The sequence below is a fragment of the Urocitellus parryii genome, chromosome Y, assembly GCF_045843805.1.
Source record: "Urocitellus parryii isolate mUroPar1 chromosome Y, mUroPar1.hap1, whole genome shotgun sequence".
In the NCBI taxonomy this organism is placed as follows: Eukaryota; Metazoa; Chordata; class Mammalia; order Rodentia; family Sciuridae; genus Urocitellus; species Urocitellus parryii.
The window spans coordinates 25,387,014-25,414,142 of record NC_135548.1 but is presented as its reverse complement, the minus strand read 5'-3'; the positions used below and the strand labels follow the sequence as shown (position 1 = coordinate 25,414,142).

At 31.6% G+C, this 27,129-nt stretch overlaps 1 protein-coding gene across 1 annotated transcript in view; it reads left to right on the top strand.

Annotated features, from left to right (window-relative positions):
* Positions 1-4,701: 4,701 nt before the first annotated feature.
* LOC113190761 (tudor domain-containing protein 3) overlaps positions 4,702-27,129 on the top strand; it is an 89,238-nt gene continuing 66,810 nt past the window's right edge. Inside the window, 4 exon segments of the mRNA XM_077794154.1 lie at positions 4,702-4,781; positions 9,896-9,961; positions 21,570-21,730; positions 23,890-24,031. Of these exon segments, the coding sequence (XP_077650280.1) occupies positions 21,657-21,730; positions 23,890-24,031 (216 nt within the window). The 5' untranslated portion in view covers positions 4,702-4,781; positions 9,896-9,961; positions 21,570-21,656.

The following is a 27,129-nucleotide window of genomic DNA, read 5'->3' as shown; positions in this document are numbered from 1 at the left end:
ACCTTTGAATGTTACTGAATTAGATACAGTTTTATAAAGGTTTTTCCCTAGAACTCTTTTATAATTTCTGTCTCTTAATCTTTAAAAATATATTTTTTGGGTCTGGCCACTGAAATATTGAAGTTTGACTAGTATGAATGTTAATTGATGTGTATATCAATTGTTTTACATCTCCAGAAATTCTGTCTTATTAAGTAATTTCTTGAAGAACTCTTTGTGTATTCATCCTTTCCATTTGGTTCAGATTAGTTTCATGAAATGTTTTATGAAACATTTACATATGTAAAGAAATTCATGGTATTTTTTCTTGTCTTTGCTTTTGTTGTTTCTGGTTTTATAATATAACAATCTGAAGAGTTAGTAGAGAAAAAATTAAAACAAATTTTGTGATGAATGTTTATACATGTACATGAAAAATAGTATCATAAGTCAGTTAAATGGTGAAAATAATATACATTTGTGCATAAATAAATCATAAACTAAACACTGAGAATACATTTTTAAAGATTGTTTATTATTGAATAAAATAAATCTCATATTACATGGTTTACTAGATTAAGATCAACACCAAATACTAATAGAGGTACTTCAAATAATACATAATTTTATTTGTCTGATCCATTTATATGTAAGCCATAGAGAAAATAAAATTTTAAGCTAGCATTGATTCAGATCCTTTTTGTAAGAATGAGGATTGTAGGGATAGATTGTAGCATTCATTTTGCTCTAGTAGTCATCTACTGTATGTTAAGAGTCTGGACAAGAAAATGGTAGTGATGAAAGACATACTTGGTTATTAAGGAAAATGAAATAAAAGATTTTTTTTTCATTTTCCACTATTTCTTATAGTGACTCCACCTCTGAATTACCTTTAGTGGGATTCTGATCCTCCTAGTTGCTGGATTTAATAAAGATTGGGCATGGAATCTCATGGATTCATTAAATTTACTGCTGATGTTCCAATTAATATTCTTGTCTGTGATCTCTCCCCAATACATCTGTAAGCTATATTGAATATATTGATTTGATCTATATTAGGTTATGTGAAGCATATTTTGTACCCAAATTCTCATTAGTCTTATTTCCTTTCTAATCTTGTTACCTTTCTAATCTTGTTACTCAATATGGCTAAATATTGTATTTTCCCAAGTTATATTCAAAATAGTTATTTGTAAGCATTTTCTTTTGCCCTAGAGAAGGGAATCACATTATTTTGATGTCCCTAAGTTGGAACAGCAATAACTATGAGAAGGATAGGATAACCAAAATTTGGGCAGGTGTATTACAATCTACTTAAATAGTAGAGATAGAAACAATTTAGATAGAGTGAATATTATGTAGATAATTTTTAAAATTTTGCTTTATTTAATGTTTTGTCAGTTTGCAGATCAGAACTTCCATATTTGTTAAAATCAAAAATATTTCTTAACGTAAGTGGTTTTTGATTATGTTGTATTTTATTCTCTCCTGTCTCCATATTAACTTGGGTAATTGGGAGTTCATTATCTTTATTTTCTTTGTGGCTAAGCAGGAATTTATATATTAAATTCTCATTTTGGTATTTTGATATTACAAAGGGCTAGTATTTGCCAATGTGATAGCCCATTGGGACCCCCCCCCGAAAAAAAAATAAATGTAGCCATTTTATTTAAGGTTTTATTCATAGATGGTTAAAATGAGTGTTCAGGTATCTGTTTTATCTTAGTTGACAAAGTCCAATCCATTTAGGAAGAATGTTTTGATGATTTTTCTTCGTGGTATATTCAAGTTTTCTTGTGTAATTAGCCTACTATATATTAGTGTGTACTAATAGAATCTGTCTTTATTTTAGAAATCCAGGTCTGAGTTCAGATTTAAATGAGTATTCATTATTTAAATGGGTAGAGGTGGTCAGAGAAAAAAAAAACTGTATTGTTTGCTTTTATGGCTCAGTTTCTGTCTTTTTTCTACCTTAAAATTTTTCATAATCTGAAGCCAGGCATGGTGTTACATACCAGTAATCAAGCATTGTAATCTCGGCAACTCTGGAGGCTGAGGCAGGAAGGAGTATCTCGGATCAAGGCCAGCTTCAAAACCCTGCAATAATTTAGCAGAACCCTGTCATCCATACACACACACACACACACACACACACATACACACACACACACACACACACACACACATCTGTGTAAGTGCTCTATTCAATTCCCAGTGACCCCTGTCCTTCACCCCTTTTTTGATAGTTTGGAAGTCTGAAGTAAAAGTGGGTTTTCTATATGTGTCCAGTTTGTAAAATAATTTGGTCAAAGATTGACCTAAATGATTTTTCCACCTTTTAGTCTGGTGTACACAACTGTGCTAAGAAATTTGTTAGACGTATAATTGTGTTCTTTGCTTTCGTAGTGCCATACAAAATGATATAAAAGATATCTTATTCCTGTTTGCCTCAAAAGGAAGTTGACTATGAATGACATTATTGAGATACTTGAGAACACTGTATGTCAGAAGCACTTTGGAAGTGAATAAGCAAATAAGCAGAGAAACAGATTTAGTAAGTGCAGTGTGTGTGAGCCACATGCAGGCTGAATCATGTTTTGTTTGGCTTGTATATTGCCTTTACAAAAACCTAAAAGCTAAAAATCAGATCTAACAATAGCTGCTTTACCTGTCCTTATGAAGACAGTCAACTAAAGCTAAACTATTGGCTGCCTATTTCAGCTGGGGCATGTATTTGTAATTTTCCTTGGCATCTTAGTTTTGTTCTGTTTTTAATATGAAAGTTTTCTTTTTGGTGAAGTGCCTTCATTTTTTTTTTTTTTAATTGAGGTAGGATCTCACCAAGTTGCTAAAAGCCTCCTTAAGTTGCTCAAACTTGTGAACCTCAGTCACCCAAATCACTAGAATTACAGGTATGCACCTCTGCAACCAGCTTGGTCTTTTCATTTTGTATACAACAGCAAAGCCAGTGAATAAGGCTCAAGAATTTTTACTTACCTTCAGAAGAATGAATCAAAGGAAAATTGCCTTTTTTTTTTTTTTTTTTTTTTAGTTGTGGTAAAGGGTTGTGATGGAGATCCACTATCTGGAATTAAGAAATTAGCACTGGGCTGGGGATGTGGCTCAAGTGGTAGCGCGCTCTCCTGGCATGAGCGGGGCGCTGGGTTCCATCCTCAGCACCACATAAAAATAAAATAAAGATGTTGTGTCCACCAAAAACTAAAAAATAAATATTAAAAAATTCTCCCTCTTTCTCTCTCTCTCTCTCTCAAAAAAAAAAAAGAAATTAGCATAAAGTGGTAGTATTTGTTTTATGCTGATTGAGATTCTTAAACTGTGATTTGCACAAGTCTGTTTTGTAGGTCTGGTGACTTTTGAAGATGAAGTAAAGACAGTTGTAGTTAGTGGTACTTGGGCTCTCTAATTCTTCTTATTGAATTAATTATCTGCCATAGGAAAAAGATCCACTTATTCTTTTTTCTGAAGTTAAAGAATTTGTTCATGGTTGCCAATTATGTGACTTTAAGACAGAATTTTAACATCTGCTATTTATGAAAAAGGGAAGTATTTTCTAAAAGTACCTTTATAAAAGTTTTTTTCAGGACAAACACATTGGCAATTTAAAATTGCATTATTTCAATTTAAAATTAGTATGAAAATTTGACTCTTTATTGCCATGCTTGTCAATATAATATATTCAAATGTACTTTTATAATTCAAAATTGTAATGAGGGGTTTTATAATGTTACTATTCCACAAAATATCTGCTGAAGGGGGGAAATGTGTGTTTTTGCAGGATGTTTTAGTAAGCAAGAGCTCCCTGGGTCTGTTTTTTCTTTAGGGTTCTTACCCTTGGGTTTTACTTACTCAAAGCTGGTTCATGGGAATTGATTATAATTCTCTTCCCTTGAGTTCCATTGGGTTTGTAGTAGGACCAACTCTATTGCTTTCTTTCCTGATGACCACAATTAAAGATCACAGTGGAACCTTGTGTTTTGTTCTTTCATTTACTACATTCTTGGTACATGTTGAAGCAAATTTTGACATTTATTTTTATTAATTTTTTAAATTCATTGTTCGTATTGAAGTTTTAAATGTTTATAAAATAAAAATATTAATATATAAATCCCAAGTTCTAGTCAATTTAGGTTCTCTCCTTTTGTGAAAATAGTTCAATATTTACTGATGGATCACTAACATGTTAGGATAATCTGTAGAGTGGATATCCTGTTTTTTGATAATTGTAGAATAAATCTATAAGGTTTCAAAACATATTTTAAAATATGAAGTGTGAACAAGGGGAATTTTGGAAGATTGAAATTGAGCTGTATTTTATAATTTGTTATATTCAGAAATCCTTACATAGTCATAACTTGAAAGAAATCACATGATATTTTGCTTAAAGTCAAATTTCTATCCCTGTACAACTTCTGCCTTTAGAATTATTGTTAGATAGACTTTCCTTTTTTATAATTTGTAGGGGTAGGTATTTTTAATAACATAATAACCTTTTAAGGGCACAAAGAAAAATATGTATATGAATTTTCCACTCTGTTCTGTCAGTAATAGTAAACTAGAAATCTGTAAGCAGAACTCTTTTAGTTTTTTCAGTAAAAGCACTTTATAGTAGAGAACAAGGTTACATGTAATCTTAAGAAAAGAATTTTGGTTAATTTTGATTTTAGATAATATTAAGCTATTTATTTTATCTTTACAGGTATCTTTCAGATGAAGGCATTGAAGCTTGCACAAGTTCTCCTGACAAAGTCAATGTAAATGACATCATCCTGATTGCTCTCAATGTAGGTTACGTTTATTAACATTTTGAAAAACAGACTAAACTGGATTTTATTATAAATAATAGGAAGAATATCTTTCATTGTCTTATACATTTTAAGTTGTGATGCTTGTTGAATTTGGTAATCACATAATAGCCAATTATTAATGCCTATTATACAGAATCCAATAAAAAGAAAAAAATATCTAATCCAGGCTTCTCCTCTTTTTTTTTCTCTCTTTTAATTTTTAGTTGTAAATGGACACAATACCTTTATTTTATTTATTTATGTGGTGCTGAAGATTAAACCTGGTGCTCCATTCATGTGAGGCAAGCACTCTACCACTGAGCCACAACCCCAGCCCATTTCTTTTTAACACAGTGATTATTTGTAGAATTTTATAACATTTTCAGTAGCAATATAAAAATTTTTCACTCATTAAAATACATTTTCATTTTGGTTTGCATGGGAAAGTAGGTTATAGCCTTTTGACAGTTGTATTTATTGTTTTAAAATAAATTTTCTTGATTTAAAATACTTGTGGAACATTATAGAAATTACAGAAAATCAAAATAAGAAAAGTAAACTTATTATAATTATTATTAAGATTTTAGTTTGCTGGTATTTTTCTTTCTAGCTCTCTTCCCCCACTTAACTGTGTAGGTATACCTTTTCCATAATTACATTGGCTTTTTTTGAGAATTTTAAATATTTTTTGATGTAAAGAGTAAATAAATGTTCTTTTTCAATTCTGCAGTTACCCTTCTGGTAGTTCTTTTAATAAACACTCTATTAACAATCAAACAATTATAGTTTTTTTTTTTTTACAATAAACAATCTATTAATAATCAAATTTTTATTTTGTTATGTATAATCAATGAAATTCTCATAGTTCTGTGGGTATCATAGCACAGATAATGAAAAGCAGAAATAGTGGATACTAAGGATATTTGAAATACAAATAAATGTATAATTAATGTTTTCTTTTGAAAGCACTTAAATTTATAGAATTAAACTTGAGCTTAAACATAAATTTTATGTTCTGAACTTCTGGCATTTTTTGCAGGTTTGAATTTTATTTAGGTTAAGTTGTTTTGTTTGTTTTGGAACTGAGTATTTTGATTTTTAATAAACAAATGACTGAGTTTTTTAATAGTAATAATTAGTTAGGAATTATGCATGTTATCTGTGATTATAATGGCAATATTTCCTAGATGCTTTAACTTTCTTTACCTTGCACCCAAACTAGTGAATTCTACTTTTAAAATGTTGTAAAGAGCTTTATTTCTTGTTTATTTAAAAATAGCTTTCTAAAAATGATGGGAAATAGATTTTATGACAGTCTGCCGTTCTTTGTCTTATTTATATACTTGGGTAAATAGTAATGAATTGTCCATAGTTGGTGTGAACTTAAAAAAAATCAAGATCAAGTATTTGTTATACACACAGAAGTGACTAATGATCACTACTGAATGAATTAATTTGTCTTTATCATTTTCTTTGAAGTGTATAGTAAAATATTTGAGTACATAGCTATTACACAGTATAATAATAGAAACAATAAAAATCTTTTAGGATGAAGCCTATACCAGACAAATCTACTTTTTGAAGTTTTTTTCACCTTTTAATAAATTTCAAGCATTTATAATATCTAATTTATTTTTTAACTTTTCAAAAGATTATTGAATATTAGCCATTAGTTAAGAAAGACTTGTATTACTGATTCTTATTTTATATATATTTCATGTATGTAGTCTCTTTCCTATTGTCTCTTGTCCTGTGGGAGACACAGACACAGTAAATTTGTTGCTTTATCTAACAGTGAACAATAGAATAATATGTATACAATGTTTCTGCCCAGCGAGGTCCCTTAAAGGTTGGTGCCCAAAGCTTTTATTGGGTGCTTGCAAAGGTGCCCTCTACCCAGCATGCACCCAAATTCTAGACTCTCCTTTTCACTTCCCCCACCCCCCAAAACAGCAGGTGTTCACATTGTTTATACCAATAGGCTGTGCACCCTATCTCTTAACTTTGTTAAGTAGGCCTTTCTAAAAATATCTCCCTCAAATCTGTTGTATGACTCTTCTAGGTTCAGATTTAAAGGGAGGTATTGAAAAGGAGTGTTCTTAGTTTTTTTTTTTTTTAACCTCTGTAAACTAGGGAATAAGAATATTAACAAGTGACATTGAAGTCCTGTGAGATATTCAGAAAAATAAGTGATAGCAGTCTTAAATTACTAAGCACTATTAATAAAAATTGAAGTCAGTTGTATTTCTTTTTCTCTCCTGAGATTTTAAAAATTTGTTTTAGATATACAAACAGTTGAGTGTATTTTGACATATGTGGAGTATAACTTATTCTAATTAGGATCCTATTCTTGTGGTTGTACATGGTGTGGCGTTTCATTGTGGTGTATTCATTATATGTACACAGAGGAGTTATGTTATTTCCAGATATCTTAAACTTATTTGAATAGTCAGCAACGTGTATAAGTGGGTAGATACTTTGAAATATCAATAAAATTTTTACTTAATTTTTGTTTTTCTTTTTAATTAAGTTTTCAACAAAGTTTTTTTTTTTTTTTTCCAGGTAAGTATTTCTTTTATGTTTGATAATAAAAGTATTTTGGGACACAGCCATTGTTCTGGCAGTCCTGATATAATGAAGTGTTGAGTTAAAAAATTGCTTTTGTTGTACTCCTAAACTGACTTTGAATTTAGAGTCTTTAAAGATTTAGAATATCACTAGGCACGGTGGTGCATGCCTGTAATCCCAGGGACTTGGGAGGCTTTGAGGCAGGAGGATTGCCAGTTCAAAGCCAGCCTCAGCATAAAGTGAGTCCCTAAGCAACTCAGTGAGACCCTGTCTCTAAATAAAATACAAAATAGGGCTAAGGATATGGCTCAGTGGTTGAGTGCCCTCCTGAGTTCAATTCCCAGTACCCAAAAAAAATAAAAAGATTTAGAATGTCATTTTCATCTTGCTAAAAGCACACTGAAATAACATGCCCTATGTATGTTTGTAGTACTTTAAGAGTTATATAAACTTTGAGTGTATTGTTTTGTTTTAGCTTTGTGAAATAGAGTTGGTATTTTTTCAATTTTATGAATAAATTAACTGGGTTAGGGACATGTGATTAATCATAGTTGTGATGAATCAAAGTTTAGGATTTTTGTCTAGTGCTCATTAACTTTTACTCGATTCTTCATTTTATTTTGAATTAAATTTCTTAATTAGTAAAAGCCAGAAATGAGGGACTATAGTGTATCATAAGATTTTTATATTTCTGTTCATAAAATTTGTTTTTCATTTTTCAATATTTCTATCTTTGAATTCAAAATAATGCCAATGATTTTATGGACTATTTTTTGACTTAATGGTTATATATGTTTAGGTACTTACTCTCTGCAAGTCATTGCTCATGTTTGTTAACATTTGATCTTCAAACTTGTCCTAATGAAGGGAGCACTAGAATAAGAAAGTATTTTTACAAAGTACATTGGAAATGAAAAGGCATACAATTTGAGGTCGTATGTTCTTTTCACACTGTTTCTGGATTGAGGCTGCAAAAAGAATTATAAACCTAAAACATTTTGCACAAGTGTTTGTGTTTGGGACTTGATTTTCCTGGCAGTTTCATTTGGTGAGTTTTAGTGTAAGGGTGATCCTTGCATTATATTATAAAATAAATTATGAGTCCTATTGGTAAAAGACCAGAAAGGATCTGTGGGAATTGTATAGCATGTAAATGCTTGTTTCTTAAGCTGACTGAGTACATGTAAACATTTTAAAAAGAGTGATATTATTGTGGGTGTTCAAAGAAGACTCCTGCCTCTTTATATATATTCATTTCATATCAAAGTAATTGTCAAAAATGACAATGTGTTTTCTTCTTAAGTGTAATACAAATTTTACCTTATACTGTATGTGATTAAATGTATTTAAGTCTATTTTATTTTGTTCATAAGGTAATGAAAAGCTACTATTTACTATATTTAAGGAATAACAAAGATGATACAACTTTAGATTCACGCTAATTGCACTATCTCAAGCATCAAGATAGTTTCTCAGCCTAAATATTTCGGACCTTTTCCTAAGTCCAATTCATAAACTTTTCATAAGTACTGATAGTTTTGCTCTGAACAATTTTTTTGCCTGTTTTGGTTTTCACTTCAAGAGGATACAATCCTAAAAAGTTCTGCTTTTTATATAGACTATATAATTGTTTTTTGTAGCTATAGATGGATACGCTTGTTTGTTTATTTATTTATTTGTGGTGCTGAAGATGGAACCCAGTGTCTCACACATGTCAGGCAGGCGCTCTACCACTGAGCCACTACCCCAGCCCTAGTTTTTCCTTTGTGTTTCAAATGCTGTAAGTCATGCAGTGTTAGTCCTTATGTATCCCTTTTTTTGATCTGCTGTGATTTATGGAGTTATATGTCTGTATTTTCATATAGTCAGTTTGTTTTTCAACTTCTATTTTTGTAATTTGTGTAAGGAAATGAAATAATTTCTTTCTTTAGTGAGATCTTACTTCTTTGCTATTCCAGTGATATTGTTCCCTGGTATATTTGAGTGTTATGTTCTTTGTTAGGATATGGATATTTTAGCCATGTTTTCATGTCTTGCATATCAGAGTTATGTGGATGGGATTCATTTGTTTGAAATATAATATGTTCATGTATTTGAAAGCTATCTTCTGATTTTGGATTGAGGCATTATGTTTTTAGTAAGACTGTAATTTACATAAACTCAAATTTGATATTTTAATAGAGGAGAGTAAGTTAAAAGGTTACCTAAGGAAATATGAGGCCTTATATTTTACTATTCATTGTCCTGGCACACGTTAAACAACTTGAACATGAGACTATATTATCTGAAAAGACTGATTAACTTATTATAAGATTCATACATTTAAGTAGTCTTTTCAGATAACAAAGTCCCATACATAAGTTGTTTAACATATGTCAGTTCAGTAAATAGTAACATACAAGGTCTCATATTTCATGCATATAAAGACATGTAAAAAACTTTTTATTCTATAAATCTTAAGTAATTTCATCTTTTGTATATGAAATTAGATTTAGATTTACTTTCTATAGAATTCTGTTTTAATACTAATATTTTTATTTTAGACAGATCTGAGAACAATTGGCAAGAAATTTCTTCCCAGTGACATCAATGGTGGAAAGGTAGAAAAGGTAAAGCAAATTGGTAACTTCCTGAATTTCGCTAAGTACAATGAATAAGAACATCTACTAAATTAATGGAATATTTTTTCCAATAAATTTCAATTGCAAAATATTTTGGAAGTGAATAGTTCACAAAATCATCATTATAACGACTGTCTATGCACTTTGAAAAATATTAAAACTTAAATTTTTGTGACTTTAAAAAAATTAAAGAAAAAACACTTTTAGGAATTATAAATATGGTTATATTAGGAATTATAAATATGGTTTACTTTACATGTAAGACTTACCACAGGTTATTGGAACTCAGGACAAAGACCTTTTCCTACCTTCTTATTTTAATTATCTTTTTATTTTACTTAATAAGAGTGTCAGATTATAAGAAAATATTAGGAACAATTTGGCAAAGATATGCTTTTGTTTTTTGTTATAATTTTATATTGTACAAATGTATATTCATATTATGAACTTTTTCTATGATCTGTTTTTCTTTTCATTTATTTATTTGTTTGTTTATTTATTTATTTATATTTTCTTTATGGCACTGGGAATTGAACTCAGGGCTTTACACATGTTAGGCAAGCACTTTCACTGAGCTATACTCTAGCCCTTATTCTTTTGAGACAGGCTCTTGCTAAATTGCCCAGGCTGGCCTTGAACTTGCAATCCTCTTGCCTTAGCCTTCCAAATAACTGGGATTATGGGAATGCACCACAATTGCCTGGCTCAGTGATCTCTTTTTTAAATATAAGCATACATCTTTAAGAGATGTGTCAATAGTTTTTTGTTTCCTAATCATTCATGTTGAGTTATTTTCTCTTTATTGGTAAATATATATAAATTGTGTTAATCAACAATTTGATATGTGCTTGTCACTTTTTGAACTATTAAAGGAACATTATTGGCTATACTTTAAAGAAATATTTTTAAGGACTATATTTGTTTTTGAATGCACATTCTTATTTTTTTAGCACTCAGATATTTAAAGTAGATCTTTTAAATTTTGGATAAAAGGTCTCTAATATAACAATGTTTTTATATTTCCTAAATATTAATCCATTTTTTGCAATTGATGGTAAGAACTATTAGAGAAGAGCACTACTCTGTTTACAATTTAACAGATCATTAATCTGTTAACAACCATCAAAGAAAAGGGTTCCTTCCTTCAGAAATTCATTTGCATGTTTAATAAAATGAGAAAGCTTTATTTATATTTAAACCCACATTTCATGTGCTACAACTTGCATTCTCTGATCTTTATAGTCCCTCAGAGGAAACGGTGAGTATCTGGTTACCATCTTTTTTGAGTAATGTTCAGAGACTTGGAGACTTGTTATGTCATTTCTACAAGTTTCTTTTTGCTAAAACTGTCCTTTTTAGATTCGTAGTTTCAAGCTAGTCTGTCATTTTCATTGTACTTTTTTATTCTTTTCCAGTTTTTTTACATTTCCTTTTTGGTTACAGTGGTAGTTCTCAAACTTCTTCCATAAGAATTGCCCTGAGATCTGTTTGTAATAGAGATTGGATCCCAAATCACCCCTATTCCTGCCTGAGTCTCTGATTCCATTAAAATAGGATGGCACATTGAAATTTGATCAAGTTTCCCAGGAAAAGTTGATTTTGCTAGTCTGGGAAGTATACTTAAAAAAATACTGGATTATAAGCCCCCAAGTTGGACAGCAATCTCTGATAGGTCTGATGAGTACAGTGATTCTTCACAGGAGAAAAAAAAAGTAATATCAAAGCAATGTCTGCACATCTTTACACCAGTTTTTTAAAGAAAATTTTGGAGCTTTCTGGATTATTGGTTTTCCATTTCACTCTGTGGCCATAGAGAACCTGAGAATCTACCTCTGCTGTGATTCCCTAAGTATTAGTGGTGACACTTCTCTGCTCCCTTCACTTTCTGAGAGCATTTTTACTTCTAAAAGTTTTGTGTAGTACTACTTTTAAAGATTTTCTCTGAATGCAGCTAACAATGAAAACTAAATGTTCTGGTCTAGAATATTCTTTGCCAAATTTTATCCTTGAAAACATTCTTAATGCTGGTAAGACTTTGTGTATAAATTAGATATGAAATTAGCCCTTTTACATGAAACAAATTATTAGATACCTCTTTTTTGTTCTTCCTCTTTAATAATACTATTGTTTTTATTACTTGTTTCTGACACCAAATATAATTCTCACAGTATTAATGAAGATATTTTGAAAAATAATTTTCATAAAAATTTTTAAGAAGCTGACACATTACTCATTTCATGTACTGTTAAAACTCCATACATACATTATATAAAAATAAAACTTTAATAGGCCAACATAAATGTTCAAGAAATGTATTTTTATGTGATTTGCATTACTTTGGATAATTTGTCTCTAAAATAAAGACTAATGATTTATTTATGCTTTTATTGAAATACTTTATTAACTAGCATTTCACCGTGTTGATAGTGACTGAATCCTTATAAAGACATGAATATAGAATCGTCTGTCACTAAATTGCATATGTTTTAGTTCTAGTTTAAAATAAACTTTATTTGAGTCTGCATAAGCTATATGACAACATTTAGTAAGTAGAGTATTTGAATAAGTAATATGCCTCTCTCTTGACCCTTCCAGATTTTGGTGTAAAGTAATATTTCAATATACATTTTCAATATACATTCTGTCGACAAATATATGAAAAAATATTCAATATCTGTAGCAATTAGATGCAAATCAAAACCACTCTATCATCTCACTCCAATCAGAATGGCAGCTATTATGAAGACAAACAACAATAAGTGTTGCCAAGGATATGGGGGAAAAGGTACACTCATACACTGCTGGTGGGACTGCAAATTGGTGCAGCCAATCTGGAAAGCAGGATGGAGATTTCTTGGAAAATTGGGAATAGAACCATCATTTGACCCAGCTTATTTCTCTTCTCGATCTATACCTAAAGGACTTAAAAACAGCATACTACAGGGACACAGCCACATCAATGTTTATAGCAGCACAATTCACAATAGCTAAACTGTGGAACTAACCTAGATGCCCATCAATAGATGAGTGGATAAAAAAATGTGGCATATACACACAATGGAATATTACTCAGCAATAAGAGACAATTAAATCATGGCATTTGCAGGTAAATGGATGAAGTTAGAGAAGATAATGCTAAGTGAAGTTAGCCAATCCCCAAAAACCAAAATGCAGAATGTTTTCTTTGATATAAGAAGGCTGATTTATAGTGGGATAGGGAGAGGGAACATGAGAGGAATAGATGAATTGTAGTTAGTACAGATGGGTTGGAGGAGAAGGGAGGGGGCATGGGGTTAGAAATGATGGTGGAATGTGATGATCATTGTTATCCAAAGTACAGGTATGAAGACACGAGTTGTTGTGAATATACTTTGTATAAACCGGAGATATGAAAAATTGTGCTCTATATGTGTAATAAGAATTATAATGCATTCTGCTGTCATATAAAAAACAATAAAGGTGGAAAATTACAAGATAAAAAAAAGAGAGAAACTGGAACTGTAGAGAATGATCATCTGGTACTAGAATTGCAACAAGATTTTCTGTGGTCAAATGATCAAATCACTTAAAATATTATTTTGGGGTTTTGACTGACTGAAATTGCACTCAATCTCTTGTAGCAGTGCTAGGGTAAGTGTGCAGGACCAGTGAGATCACTGATACAAAGCACAGTGCTAATACTTGTAGTCTACTGGATTCAGCTTGTTCTAGTTTATGAATGTTGATTTTCAGCAGCTCTTTCCAGTTTAGAGTGCAGTAATACCTAGTTGGTAGTTGAAATTAGTCATGGAAATTGTTAAATACTACAAATGAGTATCTCTCTCTTGTCTTCTTTCAGAAGTGTTTTTGCTAAGCTTACCCCTGTCATCCAACCAGTGTCTGTGCTTTTATTTTTGAGTGTTTCCTGTTGCATATGTTGTAGACTTAGTTCTCTAATTTTCCTGACATTTCAGAGAACTCAATGTGTTAATTTTAAAACATGTGAATTATTTTAAATATTTAATGTATACAAGTAGCTATGTTTTAAAGCATAATTAAATGAAGTCAGCACCTGTGAATCCTCAACCAGCTGGTAAAAACTGGAACATTGCAATCACTCTACTTATGATCTTAGCCCCTCCCCCAACAACCACAACACCACACCAAGGAACAACTGCTGTAAATTTTGAGTTTGATTCTCTTTGACTTTTACAAATGTTTTGGTTGCATATGTCATTATTCCTTAACAACCTAATTGTTTTGTTTTGGAGCTTTTTAAAATGATAGCATGTTATTATCTGCTATAATTTGGGTTTATCATTCAGTATTATTACTGTAATGTATGTCTGTTGCATATATCATTCATTTTCTCTTTTATATAATATTAAATGATGTAAACATAACTAAAATAATAAGTGCATATTAATTCTGTTGATGGCCATCGAGGTTATTATTAATTGTTTTGATAATAGACACTACCTTTTAGGATTATATTTAGATTTCCTGATGCACATTTGAAAGATTTTCCTTAGGGAATATAACCAGGACATGAATTACTGTAAGATAGAGTTAAGCCAGTGTTCAGCTTTATGGATGAAATAGTGCCAGATTATTTTGCAAAGCAGTTGCATGAATGTGTATTACTTTTAGCAGTATGTATAAAATCCATTTGAATTGTATATTTTATGGCACTTGAAGTAATCTTACTTCTTACACTTTAGGTAAGTGGTCTAATGCCTATGTTTTTGATCCATTTCGAGTTGAGTCTGTGCAAGGTAAGAGATAGAGGTCTAATTTCATTTTATTACATATGGCTTTCCAGTTTCCCAGCATTATTTGTTGAAGAGGCTATCTTTTCTCCAATGCATTTTGTGGTGTCTTTGTCTAGTATGAGATAACTCTGTTTATGTGGGTTTTTCCTATGCCTTCTATTCTATACCATTGGTCTTCATGTCTGTTTTGGTGCCAATACCATGCTGTTTTTGTTACTATGATATTGTGATGCCTCCTGTTTCACTTCTATTGTTGAGGATTGCTTTGCTATTCTGGGCCTCTTAGTTTTTCAAATAAATTTCATGACTGCTTTTTGTATTTCTATGAATAACATCACAAGAACCTTAATAGGAATTGCATTAATCTGTATAGTGCTTTTGGTAGTATGGCCATTTTGACAATATTAATTCTGCCTATCCAAGAACATGGGAAATCTTTCCATTGTTTAAGGTCTTCTTCAGTTTCTTTAGTGTTCTGTAGTTCTCATTGTAGAGGTCTTTCACCTCTTTTGTTAGATTGAATCCTAAGTATTTTATCTTATTTTGAGGCTGTTGTGAATGGGACAGTTTTCCTAATTTCTCTTTCAGTGGATTCATCACTGATGTATAGGAATGCAGTTGATTTATGGGTGTTAATTTTATGTCCTGCTACTTTGCTGAATTTATTTATGAGTTTTAGGAGTTTTCTGGTAGGGTTTTTTTTTTTTTTTTTTTTTTGTCTTCTAAATATATAATCATGTCTTCAGCAAATAGGGATATTTTGAATTCTTCTTTTCCTATATGTGTTCCTTTAATTTCTTTCTTCTGTCTAATTGCTCTGGCTAGAGTTTCTATAATTATGTTGAATATAAGTGGTGAAAAAGGGAATCCATCCCTTTTAGAGGGAATGCTTTCAATTTTTCTCCATTTAGAATGATGTTGGCCTTGGGTTTAGCATAGAAGCTCTTACAGTGTAGAGGTATTCTTCTACTATCCCTTATTTTTCTTGTGTTTTGAACATAAATGGATGCTATATTTTGTCAAATGCTTTTTCTGCATCTTTAGTCCTTAAATTATTTGCCTTTATTTTTATTTCTTGATTAATAATGTGAGGCATCAATTTTGTTAGTCTGAATAAAGAATAATGCTAGACTTTTATTAACCCTCTATTGTATTTTGAGTTTATATCATTTATTTGTCTTTTTTTGTAGCTAGTTGGAACTCATTTTTTTCCCCTTTCCAACCTGTTGTTCCAACTCATTTGTTTTGTTTTGTTTTTTTTTTCTAATATAAATCTTCTAAGGCTATTAATTTTTCTCATAGCACTAGTTTGTGTCCCAAAGTTTTTATACAGGTAATTTTATCATCTTTCAGTTGTAAATATTTTTGGTTCATCTCATAGTTTCTTCTTTGCCTGTTTTAATTATAGTATAATTGGTATATATATATATATTTTCTTTTTTGTTATAGATTTTTAATTGACTTACATTGTGATGAAAGAATTTGGATGAATTGGTAGCTGCTTTTTGAAATTTTCAAAGGCTTATTTTATAGTTGTTACATATTTTTACATGTCACTTGTTTTCTTGAGAGGAATATTTGTTCCTAATTACTTGATTCTGAATTCTATGTAAATTCTCTAGATGTAGATGATTTTTCTATAGTCTCTGTTTGATAATTCCAAATTCGCAAGACCTTACAGGCCTAAATTTTTATTTGATAATTTTTTTAGGTTTCTCAGTCTTTGTGGCTTGCTGTCTTTTAAGTCTCAAGATTTCATGTTTCTTGAACTTTCTGTGTGGGAATCCTTGGTACCTGAATAGAAATGTTTTTTCCTAAAAGGGATGTGGTATTTGCTTCTACCTGGAACCAGTGCTGGTGCTGCTGACTTATAGTGAGTTAAGATTCTGGCCAAGATTCACTTTGCCACTAGTCAAAAGTTGAGACTCTTAAGTTACTAACATAAAGAAACATAGATCTTTTCTTGAAGAAAATGTTCTCCATGTTAAGGCTTATCCTAAGGGCCTCTCCAGATGACACAGGGAATATTTCTGAAGTTTTAAATGTCATACAGATCTCTTATTTTAGTTTTGTTGGGTCTGATACCATACTTAGGGATGGTACAAGGTGTAATCAATCATATTTTTTTCATTTTCTCTTCAGGCACCACCTACATGTTTATTAAAGTCCGATTGTGTAAAAATAGTATGTGGAGTTAGCTTGACAAAGAAAGAAGGAGTTAAGTAAGAAGGAATCATAAATGCTATTTAAAGCTTATCCTTTAGGCTTTTAAAACAGCCATAGGCTGAATAATCTTTCTTCTTTCAAGAGAGCTTTCTTGCAACATGGCCCAAGTGCCTGGATCCTAAAGTACAGATGTAAATGGTCCAGCCAGAAATTTCCCTTGAATGTCAGTTGTGTTGGCAGATCCCTTAATCTCAGCTCTTTAGGCTGAGGCAGAGGGTCACAGCCTTAGCAACTTAGTGAGACCCTATCTCAAAATAAAAACTGAAAATGAAAGGGCATGTAATTCAGTGGTAGAGTTCCCCTAGATTCCATCCTCAGTACAGAGGGGAAAAATTTCCCTTGAAATGAATGAATGAAATAATTAGCCCTAGGAAATCTCCTGAAGCCATTGGAAATACTTTTGGCAGTTGTGATAGGATAAACAAAAAATGAATTATGATTTATTATGAAAGAATTGTGAATTATGAAAGAATTGTGGATGGTGAAGTTGTTTTATTTCCTCTTAATTTTAATCTACTTTGCATTAATGATGGAGCATTGATGAGAACTGAATCATACTTCAATTCCTGTCAAATATATGGCTTATTTCTAGGTTTGATGAGAAGGTGGTGCAAGATTATAAAAATAAATGGCTGACAGATTTTTTCATATTGTCATAGAATACATAAATTTAAGTGGTTTCTAGAGTTGTAAAATATCTGTTTTAATATTTATGTATGATCAAACTTTAAAGAACTATTTATGTGTCATATAAACTTTGGAGACTCTGGTACATAAGAATGCTATTTATTATAACCAACAAATTAATAAGCTAATATATTCATTTAAATCTTATACTCCGTATCCAGTTGTATGACTGCCTAGAAGTTTAGATGACAGAGATGTTCATTTATCTCAGGAGAAGAAGGAATGAAGCCTAGATGATGGCCTCAGAGAATATTTCTGGCAGATACTTGATATTGTTTATTAGAGGTTTTTACCTGGAGATACAATGATAAAGTTCTCTTACCTTAAAAAGTTTTTAGAATGATTTTATTTACTTGTTCTTATTATTTGTATAAAAAAGAAAAATCAGACAGTTAACAAAATCTTGGGTTGTTAATGATTATAGTCTTTTTAAAATTATTATTTTTACTTAAAATTAATATCTTTTATTTTGGAGTTGCCCTAATAGTAAACACAGATTTTTAAATTCTCATCTATTTTTGTGACTGCTTTTAGATGTTTTGAACTCATAGTGTTGAACTCATAGGATCTTGAACTCATAATGTTTAGATCTAGTAATTCTGAAGAGTATAATAAACTGAAGATTATAAGAAGGATAATGAAAATTTAAATTTTATCTCATGGGTATACTTAAATAATATTTTGGAATTGTAGAAGTACTAATAGTAAGACTTGGTGATTCCCATTGAGAAATGACTATAAAGAACTTATGCATAATTTGAGGGTTTCTCAAGAGTATCTAATATATAGTATGTACTTTTTTTTTTTTTACTTTGCTTTTGAACTGATTGGCAGATATTGACCAAAATGTCCGTTTTGTTATTAATAAAAGTATATTTGGAAAATATGGGCCAATTAAGTGAACCATGAAGCTTAACAGTCTCATATCCTAATTCATGGAATTTTCCAACTTGTTGATATTGTTGAATAATTGCCTCTTTCTTTAAGGTCCCTGGCTACATCTCAAGAGGAAGAAGGATGAGGCTGGACCCAATTTATACAGTTTATTCTTCCTAAACAAGTCATTCCATTAGTGGATGCCTTAGCTGAGGTTGTTGTAACAGATTGCCACAAAACTTGGTAGCTGAAAACCATGGAAATTTATTTTCTCACATTTCTTCAGGTCTGATGTATAAAATCAAGGTGTCACCTGGGTTGGTTCTTTTTGGAAACCCTGAGAGAATCTGTTTCATGCTTTTCCTAGCTTTTGTTAGTTCTAGGCACTTTTTCCTTCTTCGCTTGTAGAGACATAACTTCAATTTCTGCCTCCAAGTTCATGTGATTTTTATAGCTGGTATCTTTATTTTTGTTTTCCCTTTTTTTCCAAGGACACTCATAATTGGATTTATTGCACATCCTAATCCAGTGTATTATCATTTCTGTATCCTTACTTTAATTATGTCTGAAAAGACCCTTTTCCCAAATGAGGTTGTATTTCCAGGTGGATCTGTCTTTTGGAGGGGCCACTATTCAGTTTATAAAAGGAATGGAGAGGCCAGGAATTGGATTGGTTAAATAAGTAATCTGCTTGTTAGGAAGCATCAGGAATTGGGGGCACGTATTCCTTCCTATTATTCCTCAGCTTTTTTTGTTCCCGATATAAGAGATCAGCAAAAGAGTCTTGTTCCTACCTTGTGTTGCATCATTTGTGTTATCTTCAGTTTATATTTCTTTGGCAAAATCTTTTACAGCATCTTATCCATGTTGTGAGCATTAGTGTTAAAGCTAGGCAATACAGTAAATATATTCATTTAACTATGCATAAATAAAAGGCAGTTTATCTTAACACAAACAAACCAGTATGAAAATGCCATGTCAACAACCAGGGGATATAGAACCCCCAAAATTCTGTGAAGGTGCCTCTGACTTCATGTCTGTCATACGTGCTTAGTGAGGATGACTTTGTCACTCTGGATATTAAATTAGTAAAGCTTAATTTGTTTCCTGTTAAACATTAAATAGAAAGAAATGTTTCCCTCCCAAGACACTATTGAAAGTTCTGTCCCTAGGATGCCTGAGTCTTTCTTTGAAACACCTAAGACGAAATCATCACTGATTGTCTAGGGCACATTTTGCATTGATGTCAATGGTCTATCTCTGTGCTGTGCAGGTATAAAACACTTGAAATATAGTAAGTGCAACTGAAGAAATGAATTTTTAACTTCATTATTTTTAATTGACTTAAATATAGGTAAAAATGGCCACATGTGACTGGTGGACCGTATTAAACATCTAAGGCAAGATATTTTTCATGCATAGGCTAATAATATTGGTAATGATAAAGTAAACAGTGATGAACACTATAATAACCATAACTTCTCTATTATGTAATTTAAATGTCCTATTGTAATGACATTAGTAAAGCCAAAGGAAAATTTCAACCTGAATTAGCAGCTCGTCTATATTTGTTAAAGATGTTGGGCATCTTTTTTTCTTATTCTAATTAGTTGTACATGACAGCAGAATGTATTTTGATTCATTGTACACAAATGCAGCACAGCTTTTTATTTCTCTGGTTGTACATGATGTAGAGTCACACCATATGTGCAGTCATACATACATCTCATTCTACCATCTTTCCTGCCCTTATGTCCTCTCCCCTTTCTTCTTTCCCTTTTGCCCAAATTTGGACAACTTTCAACTTGGAATTCTTTTATAGTTATAACAAAATAATTAGATGAAAATTTAGACTCTTTTTTAAAGTTATATTCTCTAGTTCTAATTTTAAAAGAAAATTATTCTTTTGCAGGCAAAATACTGGTAAATGTGGAGTAAAAAAATTTTAATGTGAATCCATATTTGCTCAAGAAATTTAGTATAAATATCTGTCAATCATTTTAAATTTCTCTTGCTCAAAATATAAATTAATACACCCGGATTTTATTTACAGGTGTGATACTATTTAAAGATATATTTTATGATGTGAAAATGATAATTTTTGTTGAAATTATTTTTCAGACGTCTAAGAAGATTTTTCTGTCGTTTTCCAGCTTTGCCTCAAGCATTTTATTATATAAAACTTTATAGCTAGTTAGTCCATTGATTTATTTTTTATTTTTGATTGAAGTTCGGCAAGAGAGAACATTTCTTTTCCACACTGTCTACTATATAATATAACATTTGATTTAATACCATTTGAAAAAGAAAATGTGGAAATAAGTCAAGTGTAACTCACCCCCTTTTTTTGTTACTGGGGATTGAATCCAGGGGTGCTTAACCACCAAGCCACACCCCCAGCCTTCCTCCCTGCCTTTTTGTTCTTTTAGAGACAAGGGTTCTACCAAGTTGCTTGGGACCTTGCAAAGTTGCTGAGGTTGGCTTTGAACTCATAGTCCTCCTGCCTCAACACTACTGTGTCCAGCTAACTCACACTTCTTGAACTTAATATAGTTTAAACTTTGGGGTATTGTATTGTTCATTTACACCAAGAGAAGGGGGTATTTTAAACTTGATGTCTTTGAACAGAAATCATTCCTTTAAACTACTGCTACAAAGTTTTATGTCCCTTAAAGAACTTTCAAGTTCTTTACCTCTATAATGTCCCCTAATGTACATGGCGGGGAGAAGTAGGATGCTTATGAACCATTTAGAGCTCTTAGGAATAAAAGCATCAATTAGTACACCTTTTATCCAGAAATAACAGCTTTATTTTCTAAGGGTCTTCTTTTCATGTTACTAGCTGAATAATAAATGAATTCAGAATTTTTAAAATTGTTCTTCACACACACCCACACATATGATTTGTATATAATTTCAGTTTTTACCTTAATTGAAGTTACTTTATAAATCATAATTTGTAACCATTAAAGAAAAGAGAAGCACTATAGATGAAAACACAGCCATAACTAGAAAATGATTTTATTGTTTTTTTTTTGTTGTTGTTGTTTTAACAGCTTGAAGGTCCATGTGTTTTGCAAATTCAAAAAATTTGCAATGTTGCTGCACCAAAGGATAATGAGGAATCTCAGGCTGCACCAAGGATGCTGCGTTTGCAGATGACTGATGGTCATACAAGTTGCATAGCAGTAGAATTTAGTTATATGCCAAAAATAAGGTGATTGGCACTTTATGTACTTATTAAAATGAGTGTTTGAAGGTACTATTCAAAAATAAATTTTAAGAACTTGGAAAAAACGCAGTAAACTCTCTAAGTGTATAATTTTTCAGAAGAAATTATGGAGCTTTGCATTTTAGCTTTTTCTACAGAGAAAATTGTTAAGAATAAAGTTAGTTACTCCTTGATTCAGTGTAAATTATAAAAATAGATTCAAAATGTTCTTGCATGAAGATTAATTTTTAAATTTTTTTAGAGGCTTTAGGTCATTCATTGATCAGAACAATTTTATTAAATGTGTCATAGTTTCTTTCTGATAGCCCAGTACCTGTGTACATAATAGTTGGGAGTTATTACTAAGAGTGATGAAGATACTCAGAATTAATTTTTAATGACTTTACTGAAAGATCATCGATAGCTAAAATGCATAAATATAACATGTACAGAATAATTTTATTACATATTCTGACTTTCTCTGTATGAATTTTTTGAAGCTTTAAAAACAGGTGTACTCTATTTATTCTTATTAGTAACTATCTTATAAACCCTCTGTCTTTAAAAAACAATGATATTAACACTTTTTGATTAACTTGGTATCGTACCTATCAGCATGCAGTGAATTTCATGTGCTTTTATATAGTGAATGATGTGAAACTGTTTCTGAATACTTTTCTAATTCAGCCTAAATCTTTTAGGGCACACTACTTTATGTATATTATTTGGACTGTTTTATCCCTTGTTATATGTGGGAGTAGATGGAGTAGGGCTCTGTATGTATGCTTTTTTATGTTTGTTTTATTTTAGAGAAAACTTATGTGATGGTATGGATTTCTTTCCTTATTTCCTCATTTTGTCTCTGGTTTTTGCAAAAGGAGTCATGGTATAATATTTGTTCCAAATCTAATAATACTGACCTGTTATAGAAAAGTCTTCTTAAAATTAGTGTACAGAAGGCTTAAAATTACTGTAAATAGCTTAGTGTGTTAAAAGGCCTTTTTAAAACAATTATTGCTTATTTTTATTTTCTATAATCAAAACAACGTTAGTTTAGAAGTATAAAATATATAAAGCATAATTTTGCATATTATAAAAAATTTGAAAGGTTTTCAGGTTTTAGACAGGATTAGACATGGCCTAGGTTAAGAAATTATTAACCTGTAAACTCTGAAGAATGTAGCATTTCTTACTTTTGTGAGGTTGAAAGAGGAAGCAGTTTTACATAGAACATGTCATCAACTTTATAGTAGTAATACTAATTACCATTGTTGAGCATGGCGAGTAGCAGAGCCAGTGTTCAAACCAGGCACTTTCCAAATATTGGCTCACGTAATCCTCACAACCACGAGGACAATAACCATTATTGACATTTTAAAGATTAGGAAAACAAGGTGCCAAGAAATTAGGTGATTTAAGTAGCAGATTTGGGATTCCAAGTAAGATCTGTATGTCTCTAAAACCTTTTTATTTTCTTTTTACCGTACCACACCACCCCTCTGCTTTAAAGAGACACATAATTTAAAGATAAACATTTTTCCCTTGTTTCCTGCCACTAGGCTGCTCTCTCTTTTTAGTAGTTACTAATTCATTCTCTCTCTTTTTCTTTTGTTTTTCTTTTTAAAAGGCCTTTTAATGTTCCTGTATAAATAATTATCATTTGATCTTTAACATGGGTTTTTTTTAAAAGACCATTATTTTTTATGGATTACTATAATTCATACAGATGTTAAATTATACTGGTCAGAATATTTTTGTATTAAAATTTAATTTTGTAATAAAAAGCATTTTGCAATGTATAGCAAAAGTTCAGTGGGGAAAAAAAGACATATATTTATGTAGCATGGTAGTGTTGAAAAAGTAATCTTTTATTTTGTTTGTCTTTGCCATAACTTTGTGGATGTGATTACTGTTGTTTATGTTGTTTTAACACATGGAAACCTAAGTACATTTCTTTATCATTAAGTTAGAAAATGAGAGTCTTGTATCTGGTTTTCTGACTTTCTCCCTATTGATCTATTTATACTTGATAGCTAATCTGAAAAATATTTTTGATGTTGATGTAATTTGAATAACTTGACTGAGTCATAATTTATTCCACTTTAGGGGAGGAACTTCAGTGTGTTTTGTTTTGTTTTGTTTAACTGTTTTTTCCTTTGCTTTAGCTTGAACACACCACCTGGAACTAAGGTTAAGCTGTCAGGCATTGTTGATGTAAAGAACGGATTCCTGCTCTTGAATGACTCTAATACCACAATTCTTGGTGGTGAAGTGGAACACCTTATTGAGAAATGGGAGTTACAGAGAGTGAGTATAAACTAAGAATGATTTGAACGTTTAAAACACTGTATTCTCTTATTTTAGGGAGTTCTTCCCATAATAAGTAGTAAAATTAGTTCTTTGTGTAACAGTGAGTAGAATAAAATATGATGATCTTTAGAGCAACTGTCTACCTTTGTCTAAGCATGGTCTTCCTATAGAGCAAATGTAATTTTTTAGTGTTCATTATATTTTATTACGTTCATTATGTTTTATATTTAAAAAATCCTTCTTTATTGACAAGTTTTAAAATTTCTAAGATTTATGTTACTATCTATGTATACTGTATCTGGGAATAATTCTTAAAAAATTGTGCATATACTGGTGTATGGGTATATGTATATTTGTTTTATGTACATACATACAAGCAGGCAAATGAAAGCTAGTTAGGATTCTACTATAATGAAGTCCTTGTTGTACTTGACTTTCTAGTTGCATTAGTTGATACTTTTCCCCATTTGTGGCTGCACATATTCATCCTGCTACTCATGTTGATTGTCTTCTAATTGTTTCTCTATTTTGCTTCCTGCAACTAATATTGTTGGTCTACTATAGCTGAATGAATCCCTTATTAATTTCTTGCTTTCCCACTCCATTGCTGTTGTTACAGTTTAGATCTTTAGTGTCTCTTGCTTTGACTGCTTCAATAGCCATTTAACTTGTCTCATTACATATCATTTCTCCATTTTTCTAATTTATTTCACGCACTTTTGACAGATTATTTTCCTCTAGCATAGGTCAGAACAAGTCACACTCAGCTTCTGTTTCAAATGTCTGAATTTGAATGAAATAGGAACTAGTCGTAGTTCCATTTTACCTGTTAAACTTTCTAAATTATTTTGCATAGATTTTCTTCCAGTCAAATGAAACCGTTTACTCCTTCTTTGATTCTCTTTGCTTTTTTCAGTTGTATTTTTGGGCAAAAATTATTTCCCCACTTTTGTGCCATTCATCTTGATTTTTCTTTTCTAATCCCTGCATGTCCAAATGATCTCTTTGGTTTTAGACCTAGAACAAATGCTTGTTCCTTCACAAAGTGAAGTAGTTGGTCCTTTATTAAATATTTGAAACATGTTATCTGTATTAATAGTATATTACTTTTGACCTTGCATTCAAATTATTTTATTTTTTATATCCTTTAATAAATAATATCCTTCTTGAGGTCAGATATGTTGGAGCTGCCATCTTCTATCTTTAAAGTGGTAGTCCTGAAACTTACATGTAATAAATATAGAAAATATTTGTGGGATGGAATTAATTGGAAAGCATGTAAACTAATTACTTTAAACTAAAATTGATGTTCTTATGCCACCTTCAAGTGTTGCCTATTGTCTAAAGCAAGGCAAGAGCCTAGTGAGAGCAAGAGCCAGAACTAGACAAGAAGTATGGTAGCAGGGGAACCTTGATTACAACATTCTGTGTACAAAGTATCTGATGGGCCAGACCACACAGTGATCAAGCAAGTGAATAGCACATAATCAAGATCCTGATTAGAGAGTACTTGATCACTGAGTGCTTTTCTCTGATTGGATATTAAACTCCCTTCCCTAAAACTCATTATCCAGTAATGTTGAAGGTCAACTCCAGAAACACCCTATAAATCCTTAGATAGTAGTAACATACTCAGGACTCCTCCTTTATGGGTGTTATGTTTCTGCTGTTTCAAAAATAAACTCTGCTACTTTATTCTGTCTTCTGTTGTCCCTGGGTCTCATTCTTTGGATCTTTAGGTCTATGAAACAAAGATTCTATACCTCAGATTTGGGGGCTTGTCTTTTGGAGGGTGAGTAAAATGGACCAATGGCACTATTACTTTTTTTCCCTGAAGTTCTGTACTCCTTTTAGAAAAATTTCTGCCCAAATAAAGGAAATACTGGATTCTTTTGGCTAGTTAAAAGTGATTTAGCATAGCTGCTATCTAAAGACTCAGGTGACAGGCTTACTGGAAGAGGCTTGATCAATGCCCTTTGTCCCTGACAGAAGAATGCTAGTCAAGCTCTGCTTTAGCTTCCTCTTACAACATGAACAGGTCAACCTGGCTGGCTCAAGTGTCTCCAAGGTCTTTGGGAAAGAGATAACCCACCAATCCCCAAACTGTAAGCCAAGTGGTCTCTTTCTCTACTGCTCTGCTAAAAATGCCTTTTTCTAGGTGTACCACAGAACCCATGTAGGCCCAGTTTTCTTGATATGTCCCTCTGAACCCCAATCGTTTCACTAATATCCATAGATAATGTTATTGGGAATCTTTAGTCCTTGAGTGCCTCTTAGGATGCAGATCCCACCAATATCCCTGGTGACCACCTCTAAGACAAGGACCAATTTCACACATTTCTAGCCACAGTTCTCTAAAAGCTTTCAGGCTAGACCTATTCAGTTGTACTTTAGGGCAAAAATTATTTCCCCACTTTTATGCCATTCATCTTGATTTTTCTCTTCCATTGTACCCATTCAAGGTACAATCCAAGATAATCATAGTCTATTACAATTGTTTGCTCTCCTTAATTGGGAACATCACTGAGACATCTGTGTCCTTGTCCAGCTACAAAAAGGGCAGGGAGTAGGTGGAGTTTTGGCTGTGTTTTGTTTTGACTGAAGTGCTTTGTCTCATGGAAGGAGTGGTGTTCTGGAATTTCTTAGGGATTATTTCAGGATTGGACTTGAGAAAGGATCAGCAACTAGGAAAGAGACATAAGAAAGTTATAGGTATGAAAACATACTTTGGTAGGAACAGTTGAAAGGAAGAGAAAATATTTTGTGAAGTAAGAGGACCAAACTTAGAATGTAAATAGGCTGTAGAGCTCAGAAGGTAAGTTTGTGTATGCGCTTAAATTGGCTATAAATAGCACAGTCTGTTAAGGTGGCCTGAGGTTTTGTTTTTTCTGGGTCGAATTTTAATGTGCTGGTGCAGGTCTGAACCTGTTCTTAGTTCTTGAAATGATATCTTATTGTTTATTGGGATTTTTTTGCTTAGGAGGCTGGGTCTTGGTGGGTTTTGTTTCATACCTGTTTTAGGGTCTTTTGAATGGTTGCTTTGTTGCTGGTTGAATGGATGGCTGTTGTTTTGGGTTGGTTAATATAGTTGGCAC